The sequence below is a fragment of the Physeter macrocephalus genome, chromosome 19, assembly GCF_002837175.3.
Source record: "Physeter macrocephalus isolate SW-GA chromosome 19, ASM283717v5, whole genome shotgun sequence".
NCBI lineage: Eukaryota > Metazoa > Chordata > Mammalia > Artiodactyla > Physeteridae > Physeter > Physeter macrocephalus.
Window position 1 is genome coordinate 62,941,443 of NC_041232.1, and position 21,782 is coordinate 62,963,224.

The 21,782-nt window shown below is 48.3% G+C and overlaps 1 protein-coding gene across 5 annotated transcripts in view; it reads left to right on the top strand.

Annotated features, from left to right (window-relative positions):
* CTIF (cap binding complex dependent translation initiation factor) overlaps positions 1-17,679 on the top strand; it is a 145,815-nt gene extending 128,136 nt beyond the window's left edge. For 2 of the 5 annotated variants that reach the window (XM_028480315.2, XM_028480319.2), the window contains 2 exons: positions 10,705-11,197; positions 13,896-17,679. In XM_028480315.2, the coding sequence (XP_028336116.1) occupies positions 10,705-11,197; positions 13,896-14,282 (880 nt within the window). In that variant the 3' untranslated portion in view covers positions 14,283-17,679. The remainder of the gene's footprint in view (positions 1-10,704; positions 11,198-13,895) is intronic. The other 3 variants (XM_028480316.2, XM_028480317.2, XM_028480318.2) reach the window with 3 other exon arrangements.
* Positions 17,680-21,782: the final 4,103 nt, after the last annotated feature.

Genomic DNA, 21,782 nt, shown 5'->3' on the forward strand with positions numbered 1-21,782 from the left:
GCGTCCGGAGCCTGTGCTCCGCAGCGGGAGAGACCGCAGCAGTGAGAGGCCCGCATACCAAAAAAAAAAAAAAAAAAATTAAATACGCGACTACCCTATGACCCAGCAATGGTGCTCACAGGCATTTATTCCAGAGAAATGAAAACTATGTCCACACAAAAACCTGTAAACAAATGTTCCCAGCAGCTGTCTGCACAATAGCCAATAATTGGAAACAACCCAGATGTCCTTCAGTGGGTAAATGACTAAACTCACTGATACATCCACACCATGGAATACTACTCAGCAGTGAAAAAGGAACAACTATGGATACATACAGCCACCTGGATGGATTGCCAGGGAATTATGCTGAGTGAGAAAAGCCAATCCCACTGGGCTAAATACTGTATGTATATAACATTCCTGAGATGACAAAATTGTAGAAATGGGGACTGGATTAGTTGTTGCCAAAGGCTGAGGAGGAGGTGGTGGGAGGGAAGTAAACGTGGCTATCAAAGGGCAACACGGAAGATCCTGGTGGTGATGGAAATGTTCTGTGTCTTGATTGCATCAGTGTCAAAATCTTGGTTGTGATCTTGAACTATAGTTTTGCAAGATGTTACCATGGAAGGAAACTGGGTAAAGGATACAAAAGATCTCTCTGCATTCTTTCTTACAACTGCATTTGAATCTATAATTATCCCACAATAGAAAGTTTAGAAAAATAAATTTATGTTCACTTAGAAAACACAAAAAAGAAAAGAAAATTTCTCATCCCATCCCATAGAGATAATGACTGTTAGCATTTTGGTGTGTATCCTTCCAGTTTTTCTATGCATACGAATACTTGCCTTAAAAAACAGCACCATGCTGCATGTATTACAACACATGCGACAGAGTGAACTTTTCACCATGTTCTTAATTTCTCCACAGTCCGTTTTTCACTGCTGTTCTAAACACTGCTGAGATGAATATCCTTATTCCTACATCCCTGTGCTTTGATTATTTCCTTTGGATAAGTTGTCACACGTGGATACATTGCAAGGTCCAGTGGTTTACATGCTTTAGAGGCTTTTGTAACCAATTGTCAAATTTCCCTCCAGAAACATACTAATTTCTACTTCTAATAAACAGTGGGTTGTAAGTTACTGTTTGTGTGGAAAGAAAAAGAAGCTTATATACCTGTCTCTCACTTAACAACTTTAATTCCCCCTGAAATCCCTGCCACTTAGGGAAAGCTTTTCTTTTAATTTTTTATTTTTATACAATGTTTAAAGGTTACTTTCCATTTACAGTTATTACAAAATATCGGATATATTCCCAGTGTTGTACAACACATCCTTGAGCCTATCTTATGCCCAGTAGTTTGTGCCTCCCACTCCCCCACCCCTATATTGCCCCTCTGCCCTCCCCACTGGTAACCGCTAGTTTGTTTTCTGTATCTGTGAGTCTGCTTCTTTTTATTCACTAGTTTGTTGTACTTTTTAGATTCCACATATAAGTGATATCATACAGTATTTATCTTTCTCTGACTTATTTCACTTAGCATAATGCCCTCCAAGTCCATCCATGTTGTTGCAAATGGCAAGATTTCATTCTTTTTTATGGCTGAGTAGTATTCCATTGTGTGTGTGTGTGTGTGTGTGTGTGTGTGTGTGTGTGTGTGTGTGTGTGTATACTACAGCTTCTTTATCCATTCATCTGTTGATGGACACTTAGGTTGCTTCCATATCTTGGCAATTGTAAATAATGCTGCTATGAACACTGAGGTGCATGTATCTTTTCAAATTAGTGTCTTTGGTTTTTTCGGATATTTACTCAGGAGTGAAATTGTCGCGTCATGTGGTAGTTCCATTTTTTTGTTTTTTTGAGAAACCTCCATACTGTTTTCCACAGAGGCTGCCCCAATTTACATTCCCACCAACAGTGTACAAGGGTTCCCTTTTCTCCACATCCTCACCAACATTTGGTATCGGTAGAAGGGAAAGCTTTTCAACGAAAAAGTTTTCATTAATTTTAACGGGAAAATGATCCATGTAACCCCAACCCAAGATAACCCCAAATTTTCACAGATACAGAATTATTGCCCCTCAGTCCAGATGGCAGAATAGAAGGATGTGGAATTTGTCGCTCCTCACAAGTTCATCAAAAACACATTTACAAATGGAATAATTCCCATAGAGCTCCTGCTGAACAGTAGTGGTAGACTTCGGACACCTAAAAGAATGAAAGAAAGAAGAAAAAAGAAAAAAAAAGAAAAGAATCAAAAAAGAGACCAGCAACCTGGCAAGAAGCTGAAGGTGAGGAGAGGTCCCCACATTAAGAAAGACTCCCTCATGGAGGGGAAATCAGCTGGGACAGAAAAGGAACTTCGGGAGATCAAAGGAGAACACTGCAGATGGTCTATGGAAGGCAAGACAAAGTAAGAACTGCACGCATGATCTATACGGCAGCTCTGTGCATTCCAGCCTGAATCGTGAGTCACCTGCTGTGAAGGGGAGCTGGGTGCTAGAAAGAGGGGTTTGGAGTGCAGAGCCAGGGAGAGGACAGCTCTTGGCTGTGAAAAAACGGCCTGAAGGGACAGGAGCAAGGAGCACCACAACCAGGAAAGTCTGTGGAAAAAGCCTGAGACACCATAGCAAGGTGTCATAGTAGCGTGGCATGCAAGGGGCGGAGCTGCCATTATAAACCCCTTCCCCATCCTCTTCTTCTGCCTCTGTGGGCATTAGGAGGGGCTCCCACCAGAGCAGGCCCATCCGCCCCTCGTGCCAGGGTCATCTTTGCCTGCACCGCCCACCCCAAAGCCTCCTTGGGAATCAGCTCTGGGCACACCTGCCTGGGACAAGAGTCCACCGAGGGGACTCTTGGCAGGGGCAGAGGGCTAAAGCGTGGGGTTGGAAGAACAGACCTGGGGAGAGAAACACAGTTGGCCGTGCAGATACAATAGAAGGGACAGGACTGAGGGGACGCGTGGCCAGGAGTGCCCCTAGAGGAAGCGGGGTCTGCCTGGAAAGCAAGGCACCATTGTTGAGAGAAGCACAGGGGGCGGGGGCATCAACACTCCCATACACCAGCTCCTGCCACTGCAGGTACTGGGAGTACCCAAGTGGGCTCCAAGCAGCTGCTGCTTTCGCTCCCACTCACCTGGGCAAGGATCAGATGCCTGAGGGCAGCACACGGGCAGAGGTGGGGTTAAAACCAAAACTGAGCCTGAAGGGTGGTGCAACTAAGGAAGAGAGACACAAATTTTTCTATGCAGCAGCACAAGCTGTGAATTAAATCCCCAAGATCGGCTGGGTAAACCCTGCGTGTGTGGAATACCTGAATAGACAGTGTATTTCAACATCTGAGACCAGTCTAGCCTTCACAGCACTGGACTTTGTGGACAAATACACACGGGAATCAGGCCAAATCAGAGTCTGAGCTGGCCTCACAGTGTCCACAGCAGGTCCAGAGACCTACCTAGAGGGGTGGGGCCTGGGCCTCCGGGTGGGAACATACAGTCCAGGACTCTGGAACACCAGAGAATTCCTGGGCCCAGGCAATATTAATCGGTGCCTGCATTCCTGAAGGTATCCATATCAACACCAAGACCCAGCCCCACCAAGATCGGCTGGGTAAACCCTGCGTGTGTGGAATACCTGAATAGACAGTGAGTATTTCAACATCTGAGACCAGTCTAGCCTTCGCAGCACTGGACTTTGTGGACAAATACGCACGGGAATCAGGCCAAATCAGAGTCTGAGCTGGCCTCACAGTGTCCACAGCAGGTCCAGAGACCTACCTAGAGGGGTCGGGCCTGGGCCTCTGGGTGGGAACATACAGTCCAGGACTCTGGAACACCAGAGAATTCCTGGGCCCAGGCAATATTAATCAGTGCCTGCATTCCTGAAGGTATCCATATCAACACCAAGACCCAGCCCCACACAACTGCCGGCAGGCTTCAGTGCTCAACACCTCACACCAAACAATCAGCAAGACAGGAACCAAGCCCCACCCACAGTAGACAGGCTGCCTGAAGTCATACTAAGCTCACAGACACCCCAAAACACACCACCTGACACAGCCCTGCCCATCAGAGGGAAAAGAATCAACTCCACCCAACAGAGTGCAGGCACCAGGCCCTCCCGCCAGGAAACCTGCACAAGCCCCTGGACCAACCTCACTCAGCAGGGGGCAGTCAACAGAAGGAAGAGGAACCACGACTCTGCAACCTGCAGAAAGAAGTCCATAAATACAGTAGTTCAGACAAAATGAAATGACAGATAAATATGCTGCAGACAAAGGAGCAAGGTAAAATCCCACAAGACCAAATAAATGGCGAGGAAATAGGCAAGCTATCTGAAAAAGAATTCAGACTAATGATAACAAAGATGATCCAAGATCTAGGAAATAGAATGGAGAAAATACAAGAAACGATTAACAAGTACCTAGAAGACCTAAAGAACAAACAATCAGTGATGAACAACACATTAACTAAATGAAAAATACACAAGAAGGAATCAACAGCAGAATAACTGAGGCAGAAGAACGAATAAGTGAGCTGGAAGATAGAATGGTGGAAATAACTGCCGACGAACAGAATAAAGAAAAAAGAATGAAAAGAATTGAGGACAGTCTCAGAGACCTCTCAAATGCACCAACATTCGAATTATAGGGGTCCCAGAAGAAGAAGAGAAAGGGAAAGGGCCTGAGAAAATATTTGAAGAGATTATAGTCAAAACTTCCCTAACATGGGAAAAGAAATAGTCAATCCAGCCCAGGAAGCACAGAGAGTTCCATACAGGATAAACTGAAGGAGAAACATGCCAAGACACATATTAGTCAAACTTACAAAAATTAAATACAAAGAAAAAATATTAAAAGGAGCAAGGGAAATGCAACAAATAACCTACAAGAGAATCCCCATAAGGTTATCAGCTGATTTTTCAGAGAAACTTTGCAGGCCAGAAAGGAATGGCAGGGCATATTTAAAGTGATGAAAGGGAAGAACCTACAACCAAGATTACTCTATCCAGCAAGGATCTCATTCAGACTCAAGAGAGAAATCAAAAGCTTTACGGACAAGCAAAAGCTAAGAGAATTCAGCACCACCAAACCACCATTACAACAAATGCTAAAGGAACTTCTCTAGGTGGGAAACACAAGAAAAGAAAAAGACCTACAAAAACAAACCCAAAACAATTAAGAAAATGGTAATAGGAACATACATATCTATAATTACCTTAAATGTAAATGGATTAAATGCTCCAACAAAAAGACACAGACTAGCTGAATGGATACAAAAACAAGACCTGTACATATGCTGTCTACAAGAGACCCACTTCAAACCTAGGGACATATACAGACTGAAAGTGAGGGGATGGAAAAAGATATTCCATGCAAATGAGAATCAGAAGAAAGCTGGAGTAGCAATACTCATATCAGACAAGATAGACTTTAAAATAAAGAATGTTACAAGGAAGGACACTACATAATGATCAAAGGATCAATCCAAGAAGATATAGCAATTGTAAATATCTATGCACCCAACATAGGAGCACCTCAATACATAAGGCAGATGCTAACAGCCATAAAAGGGGAAATCGACAGTAGCACAATATTAGTGGGGGACTTTAACACCCCACTTACACCAATGGACAGATCATCCAAACAGAAAATAAATAAGGAAACACAAGCTTTAAATGACACAATAGATCAAATAGATTTAATTGATATTTATAGGGCACTCCACCTGAAAGTGGCAGAACACACTTTCTTCTAAAGTGTTCACAGAACATTCGCTGGGATAGATCACATCTTGGGTCACAAATCAATTTAAGAAAGTTGAAATCATATCAGGCATCTTTTCTGACCACAACACTATGAGATTAGAAATCAGTTACAGGGAAAAAAAACTGTAAAAAAATACAAACACATGGAGGCTAAACAATATGCTAATAAATAACCAAGAGATCACTGAAGAAATTAAATAGGAAATCAAAAAATACCTTGAAACAAATGACAACGAAAACACGATGACCCAAAACCTATGGGATGCAGGAAAAGCAGTTCTAATAGGGAAGTTTATAGCAATACAATCCTACCTCAAGAAACAAGAAAAATCTCAAATGAACAACCTAACCTTATACCTAAAGGAACTAGAGAAAGAAGAACAAACAAAACCCAAAGTTAGTAGAAAGAAAGAAATCATAAAGATCAGAGCAGAAATAAATGAAGTAGAAATGAAGAAAGCAATGGCAAAGATCAATAACACTAAAAGCTGGTTCTTTGAGAAGATAAACAAAACTGATAAACCTTTAGCCAGACTCATCAAGAAAAAAAGGGAGAGGACTCAAATCAGTAAAATTAGAAATGAAACATGAGAAGTTACAACTGACACCATAGAAATACAAAGGATCATAAGAGAGTACTACAAGCAACTACATGCCAATAAAATGGACAACCTGGATGAAGTGGACAAATTCTTAGAAAAGCACAACCTTCCAAGACTGAACCAAGAAGAAATAGAATATATGAATAGACCAATTGCAAGCACTGAAGTTGAAATTGTGATTTAAAATCTTCCAACAAACAAAAGTCCAGGACCAGATGGCTTCACAGGTGAATTCTATCAAACATTTAGAGAAGAGCTAACACCGATCCTTCTCAAACTCTTCCAAAAAATTGCAGAGGGTGAAACACTCCCTAACTCATTCTACAAGCCTACCATCACCCTGATAGCAAAACCAGACAAAGATATCACAAAAAAAGAAAACTACAGGCCAGTATCACTGATGAACATAGATGTAAAAATCCTCAACAAAATACTAGCAAACAGAATCCAACAACACATTAAAAGGATCATATAACATGATCCAATGTAGTTTTGGAAGTCCTCGCCACGACAATCAGAGAAGAAAAAGAAATAAAAGGAATATAACTTGGAAAAGAAGAAGTAAAACTGTCAGTTGCAAATGACATGATACTATACAGGGAAAATCCTAAAGATGCCACCAGAAAACTACTAGAGCTAATCAATGAATTTGGTAATGTTGTAGGATACGAAATTAATACTCAGAAATCTCTTTCATTCTTATATACTAACAACTAAAGGGCAGAAAGAGAAATTAAGGAAACAATCCCATTCACCATTGCAACAAAAAGAATAAAATACCTAGGAATAAACCTACCTAAGGAGGCAAAAGACCTGTACTCAGAAAACTATAAAACACTGATGAAAGAAATCAAAGATGACATAAAAAGATGGAGCGATATACCATGTTCTTGGATTGGAAGAAACGATATTGTGAAAATGACTATACTACCCAAAGCAATCTATAGATTCAATGAAATCTCTATCAAATTACCAATGGCATTTTTCACAGAACTAGAACAAAAAATTTTACAATTTGTATGGAAACACAAAAGACCCCGAATATCCAAAGCAATCCTGAGAAAGAAAGACAGAGCTGGAGGAATCAGGCTCCCTGACTTCAGACTATACTACAAAGCTACAGTAATCAAGACAGTATGGTACTGGCATAAAAACAGAAATATAGATCAATGGAACAGGATAGAAAGCCCAGAGATAAACCCATGCACATATGGTCACCTAATCTATGACCAAGGATGCAAGAATATACAATGGAGAAAAGACAGCCTCTTCAATAAGTCGTGCTGGGAAAACTGGACAACTCCATGTAAAAGAATGAAATTAGAACACTCCCTAACACCATACACAAAAATAAACTCAAAATGGATTAAAGACCTAAATGTAAGACCAGACACTATAAAACTCTTAGAGGAAAACATAGGCAGAACACTCATTGACATAAACCACAGCAACATCTTTTTTGACCCACCTTCTAGAGTAATGAAAATTAAAACAAAAATAAACAAATGGGACCCAATGAAACTTAAAAGCTTTTGCACAGCAAAGGAGACCATAAAGAAGATGAAAAGACAACCCTCAGAATGGGAGGAAATATTTGCAAATGAAGCAACTGACAAAGGATTAACACAGCAAACATTATTCTCAATGGTGAAAAACTGAAAGCATTTCCTCCAAGATCAGGAACAAGACAAGGGTGTCCACTCTCACCACTACTATTCAATGTAGTTTTGGAAGTCCTAGCCACGACAATCAGAGAAGAAAAAGAAATAAAAGGAATATAACTTGGAAAAGAAACGGCTTAGTATCAAGAAAGCAAACAACCCAATCAAAAAATGGGCAGAAGACCTAAAAAGACATTTCTCCAACAAACACATGAAAAGATGCTCAACATCACTAATTATTAGAGAAATGCAAATCAAAACTACAATGAGGTAACACCTCACACTGGTCAGAATGGCTATCATCAAAAAACCTACAAACAGTAAATGCTGGAGAGGTTGTGGAGAAAAGGGAACCCTCATACACTGTTGGTGGGAATGTAAATTGATACAGCCACTATGGAAAACAGTATGGAGGTTCCTTAAACAACTAAAAATAGAACTACCATATGATCCCACTACTGGACATATACCCAGAGAAAACCATAATTCAAAAAAACACATGCACCCCAATGCTCATAGCAGCACTATTTACAATAGCCAGGACATGGAAGCAACCTAAATGTCCATCGACCAAGGAATGGATAAAGAAGATGTGGTACATATATACAATGGAATATTACTCAGCCATAAAAAGGAATGAAATTGGGTCATTTGTAGAGACGTGGATGGACTTGGAGAGTGTCATACAGAGTGAAGTAAGTCAGAAAGAGAAAAGCAAATATCGTATAATAACGTGTATATGTGGAATCTAGAAAAATGGTATAGATGATCTTAGTTGCAAAGCAGAAATAGAGAGACAGACTTAGAGGACAAATGTATGGCTATCAAGGGGGAAAGGGGTGAGGTGGGAGGAACTGGGAGACTAGGATTGACACATATACATTATTGATACTATGTATAAAACGGACAACTGATGGGAACATGCTGTATAGCACAGGGAACTCACGTAGTGCACTGTGGTAACCTAAATGGAAGGGAAGTCCAAAAGGGAGGGGATATCTGTATGTGTATGGCTGATTCCTTTTGTTGTGCGGTGGAGGCTAACACAACATTGTAAGGCAACTATACTCCAATAAAAATTAATTTTAAAAAATTTATCAAGTGAACAGTGAAATTGAGTTTATATAAGTAATAATAATTTTAGAGCAAATAAATACAATTTGTTCATGAAATGCAGTGCAGCGAAGTTCTGTTGTACCTGCCAAAGAGATGGATCACAGACTGGGACAGGGGCCTCATTCCCTAGAATGTAACGTCTTCTCTCCATAAACTTTCTTCACTGGCTTTACAACTTTGAGAGGCTCATGGTTATCCTGTTCTCCAAATGCACTTCAAATAAGGTTATGGCATGGAAAACACCATGAGGGTGAAACAGAGGTGGAACACGGGAGTGCTCCAGTGATGGAAGCAGCCCTTGAGCTGCTGGACTGAAGGGTCCTCAGAATACCCCCACCCCCCTGCTCTCCTTTAGTCTTCAAATCAACACGTTTGGGGTTTGTCCCGTGATGTATACCTCAAATTTGTTCCATATGATAATCTCTGCTTTGAAATTGTCAAAAAAAGCTCAATGAGCCTGTCTGCCTAAAACCACCATGTTAAATATCACTTCTGTATTGCTCAGCTCGGTCTGCCATAACAAAATACCACAGACCGGGTGGGTAAACAACAGAGATTTATTTTCTCACAGTCCTGGAGGCTGGAAGTCCAAGGTCAAGGTATCGGGTTTGGTTTCTTCTGAGGCCACTCTCCTTGGCTTGTAGGTGGCCACCTTCTGGCTGTGTCCTCACATGGGATTTCTTTTCTGTACCTGCATCCCTGGTGTCTCTGTGCATTCCAATTTCCTCTTATTATAAGGATACCAGTCATGGGAATTCCCTGCCGGTCCAGTGGTTAGGACTCGGCGCTTTCACTGCCAGGGTCCGGGTTCCATCCCTGGTTCCCGCAAGGCATGCGGCACGGCCAAAAATAATAATAATAATAAGGATACCAGTCAAATTAGATTAAGGCCCACCCTAACAGCCTCATTTTAACTTAATCACCTCTTTAAAGGTCCTATCTCCAAATGCAGTCACATGCTGGGGTCCTAGGGGTTGAGGCTTCAACATATGAATTTGAGAGAAACACGATTCAGCCTGTAACAATTTCTTATAGCATATTTTGTTAGTGGGTTTGGGGGCAGAAATGTCAGTGTACCCAAAGAAAGGTTGTGTAACAAATGGTATAACTTTTCATGAGTCATGATGGTTAAAAAGTCATTAACAGGATAGTTGTTATCAGATGCAGGTCTGTGTATATATCTTTAGTGGAACATGCATAGAATATGTTCACAAAATGGTAATGGCTACTTCAAGAAAACATACTGGTTGTCTGGGGACAGTCAGGAGGATTCACTGTATACTCTATCATTTTAATTCTGTTCCCTACACATGTACTAACGCATATTCTAAAGAGGGAATAAAATACTTATTTTAAGTCAAGGGTTGACTTAAATCCTATATAATCACAGGGACCATATCTGTCATATTCTCTGCTAGTATCCCCAAGCCCCATCACAGAGCCTGGTGCATAGGAGGGCTTCAGTACGGGTATTGAAAAAAATGAATAAATGGATTCCTTCTAATGTTTGGACACAGGGACCCTGGCCAGCGGCCCCAGTGACCCTCTTTGTCTTTCCCCTTTGGTTTGCAGGCGGCAGCAGAGACCCCCAGGAGGGAACAAGCCTCAACAGCACGGTGACCACCCACCGGGCAGTGCCAAACACAACAGGGACCACCAGAAATCCTACCAGGGGGGCTCAGTGCCCCACCCCTCAGGGAGGTCCACCCATCACGGCTACAGCCAGAACCGGCGCTGGCACCACAGCAACATGAAGCATCCACCAGGCGACAAGGGGGAGGCAGGCGCCCACCGCAATGCCAAAGAGACCGTGACCATGGAGAGCCCCAAACTCGAGGACGCCCTGGGGGATGCCGGGCACAGCGGCCTCGAGCCCCCCTGCAGCCCTGATGCCCTGGCCCCGGTGGCTTCCGAGAGGCTGCCCCTGCTGCAGCCAGGGGGTCCAGAGGCTGAGACAAAGCGTAAAGACAGTATTATTCCCGAGCGCAGCGGGGAGCGGCCCAAAATTACCCTGCTCCAGTCTTCCAAAGACAGGCTGCGGCGAAGGCTGAAAGAAAAGGTACCGGTAATTGAATTTTCCTTGTTCTCTTGCACCTGGGAGGACAGCGCGAGGTAGGCATCTTGGTAGGTGGGCTCGGGTTTGCGGACCTGGGGAGCCTCGTGGAGGGAGGCTCGTGTGGCCCCAGCACACCTGGTCCACGCTGCCTGAGGGATCCCCGGCCACCAGACGGCAGGCCCATGGCCAGCTCTGCACGTGAACCCCCTCTATCACATTCCACCCTCCAAGAGTCCCGGGTGAACGCTCGGTACCAGCCCCCAGCCTGAGAAGGGAGGGGAGGAAGAGGCATGTGCCTCCAGGTGATGGGAGGTGGGCAGAGAAGGCCTGGTTCTTCCCTCCAGCATTATCTGGTGGCAGATACTGCCCTGTTAGTGCTAAAGGGCATCTAGGGAAAACACAGAGCCTATAACATAAGAATGCTTCTCCTGAAGGCGAGTACCAGGCTGTGCTCCCTGCCAGGGGAGAGCAAAGGTGAGTTGGGCAGAGTGCAGCAGACTGGCCTCAGCCTTGCCACTCCCCGCCTTCACCAACCAGCAGTAGGGAGGGGGCTAAGGGACAAAATTTAAGGAGGCCCTCACTCTCAGCATCACGCAGATGCCCATCCTGCACTGGCACAGCCCTGAGAAGGAGGGCCTCCTTAAATTTTGCTCCCCAGGAGCCTCACATTCCTCACCCTACTCCTGGCCCTGGTCTCTAGAGCCTAGTTCACAAATTCAGGTAGAGATGCCCGAAGCCTCCAGAGAAGGGCTGGAGCTCTGTCCCTGGCAGCGTTAAGTCCACTCTGCACACCCTAGCTCCCCGTCCTCAGCCAAGGGTGCCGGTAAGGTCACCTCGGCAAGGAGCTGTTCCCAAGAAAGGCCAACTTGCCCCCAGCTTTCCTCCACGGAGTCCTCCTTTTGGGGCTTCTGCAGAGCTCGAAGTTCCGGGCTTCTCCCTGGCATCTCTCTACTGCCTTCTCTCCTCCACCTTTCACCTCCGAGGCCAGGTCCACACTCAGGCAGGACAAGGCAGGTCAGACCTTTTCCCTGATCAGTTCTCGAAGGTGACATGCTGCTGCTGGCATCCTTACAGCCCCGGGCCCCCACCCACTGCCCCCTGTGGGGCGGGCGGCTGTGAGGGCCTGGAGGAAAAGCCTCACTCGTTCCCTTACGTCCCAAAGATAAGAGCCTGGGAGAGCTTCCCAAGTGATGGCCAGTGTGTGGTCTTTGCCTGAAGAGCTTCTGGAACAGATTGCTGCAGTCCAGCCAGCGAGAGAGGATTGTTAATTCTCTCCAGCTCTACTGAATGTAACCGCAGTGCCACAGAGAGGAAACAACATGGGCTTTAGAGTCCAGCAAACCAGCTCAGTCTTTACTCTGCCTTTGACTGGCTAGGGGGCCTTGGGCAAGTCACCTAACCTCTCTGGGCACACCCCCCCCCCAGTTTACCCATCTGTAAAATGGGTATAATACTATCCACCTTGCAGACAGACTGCAGATGAAATGCCATAAGCTGTGTGAAGACCCTCAAGGGGTTATTCTATACATACCGACCACTATTCCTGCCCTGAGGCCCACAGGGTTGGGGTGGGGAAGGAAGGGAGAGATAGAACAGGTAAGGTAGATCCGTAGCGCCCGTATTTCAGCTTCAAGAACTGCCCTCCAGTGAGGCCTCCTGGACTCCTGGACCAGGAGGAATGGGCTTAAGCAATAGCATGGCTAAGGGAAAGCTATAGACCATCTAACCTAACCTCCTCATGTTACCAGGGAGGAAAATGAGGCCCAGAGAGTGAAACCACTTCCCAGAGCCATCCAGCTAGAGACAGAGAGCAGGTTCTAGGACCTGGGTCTGAGCCTCCCAGCCCTGGATTCTTCTGTTGATGCCGGAAGGGCAAACATGGGGCTTCCCTTTATGTCCCTGAGCCTGCCCTTTAACCCTGGTCTCACATCCCAGCAATTAAGTCAGTCCTTTTCCTGGCCGCCAATCTATACTTCTGAGACATCAAATGCCATTTTCTTCCTCCCCCAGCGCAGGTCTGGTCCCAGTTGTAGTGAAACCACTTAAGGGTGTAGGGTTTTTTATCTGAAGTTTCCCTCCTCAAAGTGCCAGTCGTTTTCGTGGCACATTGAAGGATTCCTTGGTGTGCAGTGCTTGTTGTAAAAAGCCAGCACAGTCTCCATAGGACACAATGCCAAGGCCGTGTCACAGGGACCCCCACACCCAGAGAACATGACGGTCCTCGGGCTGAAGGAGCCGAGGTCTGGAGGACAAGGTAGCCACTCCATGGGCACCTTTAACCAACAGAGCAGGCATTTTGGATGCTACCTCCTTCCTGACCTAGTCTTCCTACCCTCGTTTTCTCTTGGCCCAATTTCTTATCTGTTATTTTATTTCATCTTTTATAAGCCCCATTAAATCATTTCTAGATTGAGATATTTAATGTATATGAGGCAAAGCCATTGTGTATGAGAATCCTGGGTAAGAGCTGTAGCTCACGAGAAGGATCCACCCAGGGTGTCATAGGGGCCAAGAAAAGGGTCAGCAGAGAGCCCGGGGCCCCAGGGTCCATGGGGAAGGTCAGCATTCCCAGAGGCATCAGACCTCAGGTTCTGGAAGGTGGGGTGGGTCCTTTCTGAGGATGGCAGCCCCCCCCTCCACTGGCCACCCCTCCGCAGAAAGCTGGGCTCCTCTCAGGCGCGACTCGGTTTGTCCCCCGCACCCCCAGGATGAAGTGGCCGTGGAGACCACCAACCCTCAGCAGAACAAGATGGACAAGTTGATTGAGATCCTGAATAGCATGAGGAACAACAGCAGCGACGTGGACGCCAAGCTCACCACCTTCATGGAGGAGGCCCAGAACTCGACCAACTCCGAGGAGATGCTGGGAGAGATCGTCCGCACCATCTACCAGAAGGCCGTGTCCGACCGCAGCTTTGCTTTCACGGCCGCCAAGCTCTGCGACAAGATGGCGCTCTTCATGGTGGAGGGGACCAAGTTCCGGAGCCTGCTCCTCAACATGCTTCAGGTAACGGGCGCCGACAGCTGCACCTCCCTCCCCACCCGCCGGTGGCTTATTACTAGAGAGAAGGCTGCAGATTCTGACCACAGTTGAACTTTTCCCAAGTTCCACCCTTGCCCGATTAGTTACAGAAAATAAAAAGGCACTCAAGGGGCAAGGGATGAGTGGCCGGATTTGCGTGTGTTTGCGTGAGGGCTCCATGGTTACGATGGACCAATATAATTTTGTAGGTGCTTCATGTTTAACCAGCCTTTCCCTCTTTCTATTTCCATGATAAGGGGGCTGGGTCTTGTCTTACCAGGCTCTGTGCTTTGACCTCTCCACGTCCCAGCAGACATACACTTACTGTGGACTTATCTTTTCCTCCTCTTCCTCCTCCCCGGGACCACCCTCCAGACCCTGCAGGTGGTGCACTGGTTGTAGTTGGTGCTGAGATGGGTCTGAGCAAAAGGCATAAGGGCCTTGAGGAGGGAAGCTTTGATCTGTCTGCCAATGCGCCTGGGCTTCTTGAAAACACCTTTAGGGCCGAGGGGAAGCGGGGAGATCAAAGACCGTCTTGCTCCTTGGTGCTATCCCACTAAATCCCTCCACCCCAGAGGACTTAATCCTGCCCCTCTTTATTCCTTCCTCCGTGGGTGCCGGCGTCCAGCGATGGTTTTACTGGGGTGTGTGATGGGCATGGGCATGGGGGCTTAGGCTGAGCCCAGCACTGTTTGATCTCATAGGTGGAGAGCTGAAGGCCTATACCTGCTCTTTCGTCATGGGCGGTAGCAAGTGAACTGGTCCCAGAACTGGTGGCATCAGGGAGAGGTAGCAGGTGGCACAGCATGGTGGCCATGCCGGGCCCAGGAACTATTCCTTGGAGACTTGGCTGTGGAAAATCATCTGTAATCATGCTTTGTACCTTAGGCTAGTTGAGATATGAAATGAGTTTCAGTCCAGGGTGAAACAGTAGCTTAGAAGTTCTGAAGGTAGGATTACAGAGCTGGAAGAAACCACCTGCAGGTCTGTCTTAACGAGGGTGACCATATAATAGGTCATCCAAACCATGACACTTTTGAGAATCGGGGCTCTGGTCATAGTCAGGCCGAGACCCCAGGTGTTAACCAGGATATGTGGTCACCCTGGTCTTAGCCACCTGGTTCGCAGTCTTCCCTCTCTTCCCTGAGAACAGGGTGGGAGGAGCCCCCTCCGAAGGCTGCCCATGGGCTCCATCCCCACCGTCCTCTCCTCTTCCCAGGGAGACTGCTCACTGCAACCCGAGCCTCGCTGGCCAGCCTGGGCTGCTTCTGTCCAGCTCCAGGCACCGATCGGGTTCCCATTCCTGGATCGCCCACGCTCCCCAGTGATGAATTCCCTCATTACCTGAGGGATTTGCACATCGGGCATGTTCCCCGCTCGCCGGAATGTCCTGGGAGTGCGCGGAGGGTGACAGTGGGGGGCAGCCTGTCTGCCACGTACAGCCAGGCGCGGGGGAGTCAGGGACAGATTGGCCTTTGGCCTTGGCTTTTATCAAGAGAAGGGCCAGGATAGGGCAAGACTTCTAGACAATAGTTGCCGGCTCCAAATAACCTAACCAGAGCCAGTGGTGGATAGACACGCAGGGCGTGAGACGAGATGCACCCAGGCGGGAAGGGCAGCTGGCAGCAGGGGCCACCCAGGATCCTGCCCCGGTCAGGCTTCTCTTCCAATGACCCGTGGTTAGAGCGGCCTTGCCCACGGTGTCCAGCAGAGCATCAATCCTGGGAAAGGCTCAGCCACAAACGGAGCTTCGTGGCCCCTACACCCGCCTCTCCGTCAGCCACAGAGTGGACTGGCTTAGGCCAGCAGGAAGGGAACCTGTTTGGCTACATCCAGCTCAGTGAAGTCCCCTTTGCATTCCCCAGCTAATGACTTCTTGTGGAATTAGTGTGCTGAGAGACACAGTTTGGCAAACACTAGCGCAGGGAAAGAGCACTAAACCGAAAGTCAGGAAGCAGGGCTTCTCGGCCTGATTCAGCCATGGTCACCCGGAGCTTGGCCTCTGCAGCTCCTGCTGGGAAAGGGATTGGCTGCTCCACACTGGTCAGTGGACCTTATGATTTTGCGCTGCTAAAGACGAGTCGGGGGCCTCAGGGAGGGCGTGAGTGGCCCCACGTGAGCTGCTTCCTTTCTCCCTCTCTCCTGGCCCTGTTAGTGACATGAAACAGTCCTGGGTCCCTCTCATCCTCAGAAACTTGCTTACCCCATATTGGGGCTCAGCGATAGGTCTGTCGTGTGTGACAGGCTTTGGGGGCCAGCCCACGAGACCCAGTCCTGCTAGTGTCACTTGTCTCTGGGGCAGAGGGGTACTCTCACTCCCAATCTGCCGCTTGCCTGGGTGGAGCATTTGTGGGTCAGATATTTAGAAATCGAAATGTGCCCTAGACCCTACCACCCCCTTCATCTCCTGCAGCCCCAGCTTAAGTGTAAGAGGGAGAGGGCTGGAGCTGGACACTCAGGCTTCCTGGGTCACTGTTCAAAGCCCTTTGGCTCCCGTGGAAGGTGGGCTGAATGTGCTGGCGTGAGGCGGCCCCTAAGCTCCTAGCAGACCCCCGGTTACAAGGCCTGGAGGAAGCCAGCACCGCGTGTCTGCCGGGACTTCCTCTGCAGCTGAGGAGGTGGCGGGTTGGAGTAGGCTTTCTAGGCAGCATAATACATGGCCACTCACCACCCCAGCCCCACAAGGCTCAAGAAAAGAGAGCAGTGGGCATAGCTCATTAAACCCCACTTTCCCTGTGACCCACAGGGGTGTCGTTTTTCACCTGCTTTCATTTTCTGGCCAACCTGATTTGTATCCCTTCCCTGGCCAGCAGTCCTGGGCCTGGCCCCCAGCACTTTCCCCATGCTTTCTCCCTCTGAGGTTCACGCTCAGCTGCATGCACTCAAGGCCCACTGCCTCTGGATCCCCAGCCAGCCCCTGGTTCAGGTCGGCGGCCTCTGAGATGCCCCTCACGTGGCCAGTTTTCGTCTCTGCCTCCACGTACAAGCTCTGAGACCCGGCTTAGTGATTCTGGCTGCAAAGCGGACAGGGTGTGAAGCGCCCTATGAACACAGCTCCCAGCAGCTGTCTTTGGATGTTGCCCTCCTCGGCCCGACCGCCTTCACTGCCTGGGCTTTGGCAGCACGGCAGGAGAGGGGCAGGCTCTGATGTAGTGGACACTCTTTGGCACAGTGTGGCGCTGCCTGCCAAGCTGCTGGGATGCCGCCCCCATGGAGAGGCAAGTGGGCCCCGGGGGAAGTCAAAAGACCTTTCACCCTTTCCAGCCAGACTCAGCGTTGTCATCTCAAGAAGTCCAAAAGCACTACCCTCATGAGCACGGGCAATGCCAGAGACGTCGGGGTCCCAGGGGACCCCTGTCACCAATCCACAGCTCAAAAATCATCCTCAGTTTTTACATCTAAACGGAGTCTTTTTGCCTTAGATGTGGTCATTTTCTTAGTAACGTTCTTGTAAGTAAAATTCTACTTATTAAACGGATATTTCTCGGATGTCTGTTATGTGCCAAGCGTGCAGTCTTCATTAGATCAGTGCTTCTCAAACTTGAATGTGTGTTTGAATCACATGGGATTTTACTTAAATAGAGGTTCTGATTCAAGAGCTCTGGGTAGAACCCGAGATGCTACATTTCTAACAAGCTCCCAGGCGATAGCCAGGCTGCTGGCCCAGGGACCACACTTTGAGTACTAAGACATCGGATGGCTGATGGTTTGTAGGTGGTGGGTCAAGTTCATAGACAGGCCAACTGAGGCACAGTCTTTTATTGATGTGATGTCAGACGGGGGGGTCCAGCCTGGGAATATTGAGTTCCAGTCACCAGGTTTTCTTTAGGGCATTGGTTCTCAGCCTAGCTGTCCGTTAGAATCTCATGGGGAGATGCTTTTATTGGGTTGGCCGGAAAGTTCGTTCGGTTAGTGAATATGTTGTTCAAACAAGTTCTCGGTGACAATGGAAAATGTGTCTCTTATTTTTATTTAAGACTGAACGAACTTTCTGGCCAACCTAATAAAACATACCGGCGCAGGGGCTCCCCACCAGGCCAACTGAATTAGATTCTCCAGGGATGGGCCGGGGCATCCTTTTTTAAAGACCTTTCTGGCCGATTCTGTGGTGCCGCAGATTGAACACCACTGTTAGAAAGTTACTCCAGAGATACCCTGACTGTGCCACCCCTGTCACTTGTGAACCACTGTCACTTATGAACAGCCCTGCCTGTCACACTGTGAATCAGCCAAGAAATGTGTACCAGGTGCTGGACTCTTTGCTGAGTGATGTGAAGGATTCAGAGCCTGAGCTGGTGGGAGAACACCAGAGCAGGAGACGTCAGCCCCCGAGACAATCCCGTCACCTTGCCCGGCCTCGGTTTCCCCTCTGTGCAGTGAGAAGCTGGGCTGGACCATCTCAGGGGACCTTTCTCACATACCTCGCTGTCCTGAGATTCCTCCTGGGAAGCCTCCACACTAACCGCGTCAGCCAGGTGGAGGCTGCCTCTCCTCTCCCGCCCACCCCATTTCTCTCTGCTCTCAGCTCCGTTCCCCAGGTCCTTTTCCTTTTTCTTGGTCTCAGACATTTGTCAAAGCGCCTATCACATGTTTCAGGAAAAGGGCCTCACTCTCAATCCACGTTGCCAGGCTAGGCCACCAGTAAAGCTGAGGAGGTGATTCGTTTCCCTGCCCGACCTGCCTCACCCCACCTCCTTCCACCCGGCTCCCAGCTGCATGATTGCAGGGTCCCGCACTCAAGCAGCTAGGAGCACTGATGGGTCCTGACTTCCAGGAGAATGTGGGCTGCCCATGGCCCCTGGTTTACAGAGGTCACCAAAACTCTGCCTTGATCCTCACCAAGGAATTGCGGTATGATGAGGGGAGGGGGGCTCTGGTTTCTCAGCGAGGTGAAGAATGAGCGTGCCTCTTTTTATGGGACCTTTGGAATGACAGGAATTGGAGGCCTGAGCCCCCTCCACCCAGCACTGCCCTGTCACCACCCTGGGCCTTCCACTCCGGCTCAGGGAATGCTCCTTTGCTGAAATATGCTTGGGTAGTATAAGTTCAAGCCCTCCTCTGTTGAAATGTGTGTGCCCTGTTTAGCCAAGAGGTGTCTGCATCTGAACTATGCAGAGCAAAGTATTATTAGAGCAGGCATCAGTGTGTCTGTAACTGAACCCAACTCTCCCTAGCAACCGTTGTCAACAACACATCTAACAGAAGGAGGCAATACCTTTTTCTGAAGAAAAAAAAAAGACAAAAAACCCTCATCTCACCAAGTCGTAAACACAGCAAGGCTGTTGTGAAAAGACAACGCAATTCAGAATCTGGCATGTGACCAGGTTTCAAAATAAATTGCTGTCTGCCAGCACCTTCTAGAAGACAGCCTGACCTGGAGCTAGAAAATGGATAAACTCTCCAGAGTTTTTAGCTGGGTCACCCATTAAGCATCATGTTTGGGGCTTTTGATACACAGGAGCTCAATTGCTTGGTGAAGGGGCTCCATGGGGCCCCTGGGAGGTCTCTGGGAGTGATTTTAACTGTGGGTTTTAGCCCCAGAAGAGGCACTCAAGATTTCCTGGTCTGGCTGCCCCGTCAGTGAATCAAAATACAAGCTGCATCTTCAGGGCTTATGTGACCCATCACCCCACTTTTACCCCATTTCTGCCATCTCTGTCCCGGTCTTTGTCCCACATTTGCTGGCTTGGGCAAAGGGACTGGGCTGTTCCTCTAACTCAGCTCATAAAAGGGAACCTCGGTCTTCCCTGGTGGCACAGTGGTTTAAGAATCCGCCTGCTAATGCAGGGGATAGGGATTAGAGCCCTGGTCCGGGAAGATCCCGCATGCCACGGAGCAACTAAGCCCGTGCACCACAACTACCGAGTCTGCCCTCTAGAGCCCGCGTGCCACAACTGCTGAGCCCACGTGCCACGAGCCCTGGTCCGGGAGGGAAGATCCCGCATGCCACGGAGCAACTAAGCCCGTGCACCACAACTACCGAGTCTGCCCTCTAGAGCCCGCGTGCCACAACTGCTGAGCCCACGTGCCACAACTACTGAAGCCCGCGCACCTAGAGCCCATGCTCTGCAACAAGAGAAGCCACCGCAATGAGAAACCCACGCACCGCAACAAAGAGTAGCCCCCGCTCGCCACAAATAGAGAAAGCCCGCGGAGCAACGAAGCCCCAACACAGCCAAAAATAAAATAAATAAAAATAAATTTTTTTTTTTTAAAAAAAGGAACCTCGTTCTTCCTGGTTATCTCAAGGTTCAGGAAGATCAAAAGTTGTTCCTCTTTACCCAAAATTTGGGGTTCCTAACCCCAATCTTTTACTGAGGGAGGGAGGAGAGGAACAAACATTGATTCTTGGTGTTCTAACCAGCTCGGAGTTGTAAGTTCCTTGAGGGCAGGAATCCTGGCTGCGTGATCTTTAGTCCCCAGCTCCTAGCATCATGCCATGTACACAGTAGGAGCTCAGCAAGTGCCTGAGGAAGGGAGGGATGGAGCCCTCAGTCTTAGGTACCAGAGCTCCCTGATGTGAGATGGGCTTCTCAGCTCTTCTGAGCACTTTCACGCGTGTGAACGTGGAGATTCTCTCTCCGAGATGGGTTCCAGGGCAGGATCCATCCCCCACGTTTACAGATGAAGACGATGGCTCAGCAAGGCTACAAAGTCATGGGGGTGGTCAGTCCAGCACCCCAAGCTCTTGGCTCCCTTGCCACCCCCCAAACAGAATATACCGGTCAGAAAGTTGGGAAAATCAGGAATCCGTCTCATGAAGCTATCAGTGGGGATTTCAAAATCCATCCTCCTACAAGACTCCCACCGGGTTTCCAGTGGTCTGAGTCTCTGGGCTTTCCAGGCCAATAGAGAGCCGAGGGTGTCTGAGGAAACACCTCCACGGCTCCATCCGCTTTACACAGATGAACCACACAGCTGTTCTTCCTGAGGCTGGCTCTCCCCTCGCACCCTCTCCCTTGGCCCCGAGCTCCGCCTTCACCCCTGCACGCCCACCACTGAGCCGATGTGCACGCCAGCCATGTAAACTAATTTTACTGTTGGCCCAAGCCAGGCATACCCAGGGATAGAAGCACATTGTTCTGTGCATTCCAGAGCCTGAGCAAAGCCCTGGGCTGTACCCACCCCGAGCTCCCCTCCACTGGTTGCTAGAAATCAAGGGGGAGAAAGCAGAGGACTAGTAGGCAATGCAAGCAACTCTCCCGTGGGCAGATTATGGAAGGTGATTTTGAAGGCCCGCAAAAGGTCTCTCTTTCTAAAAAATGTTGCTCCAGCGGCACCCTGTGAGTTGTCGGTGCCCTGCAAGGGCCGGGCAGAGCTGGCACACACATTCCCCGACGGTGGGCGCCAGCAGGCTTGCCTCCATGTCCTGCCACAGGAGCTTGACCTGCGTAAGAGTCTGTGGCAGGTAGAGCTACCCCGCCGGGGACAGCGATGCCCGGCTGGTACCCATGCCCTTAGCCCACCGGACCCAAACCAGAGGCGAGGCCTGTGCCTCCTGCCAGACTTGTTGCCCACACTCGCTTTGGAATGAGTGACTTTTACCTTCTTTCTTCTAATCCTGATGTCTTC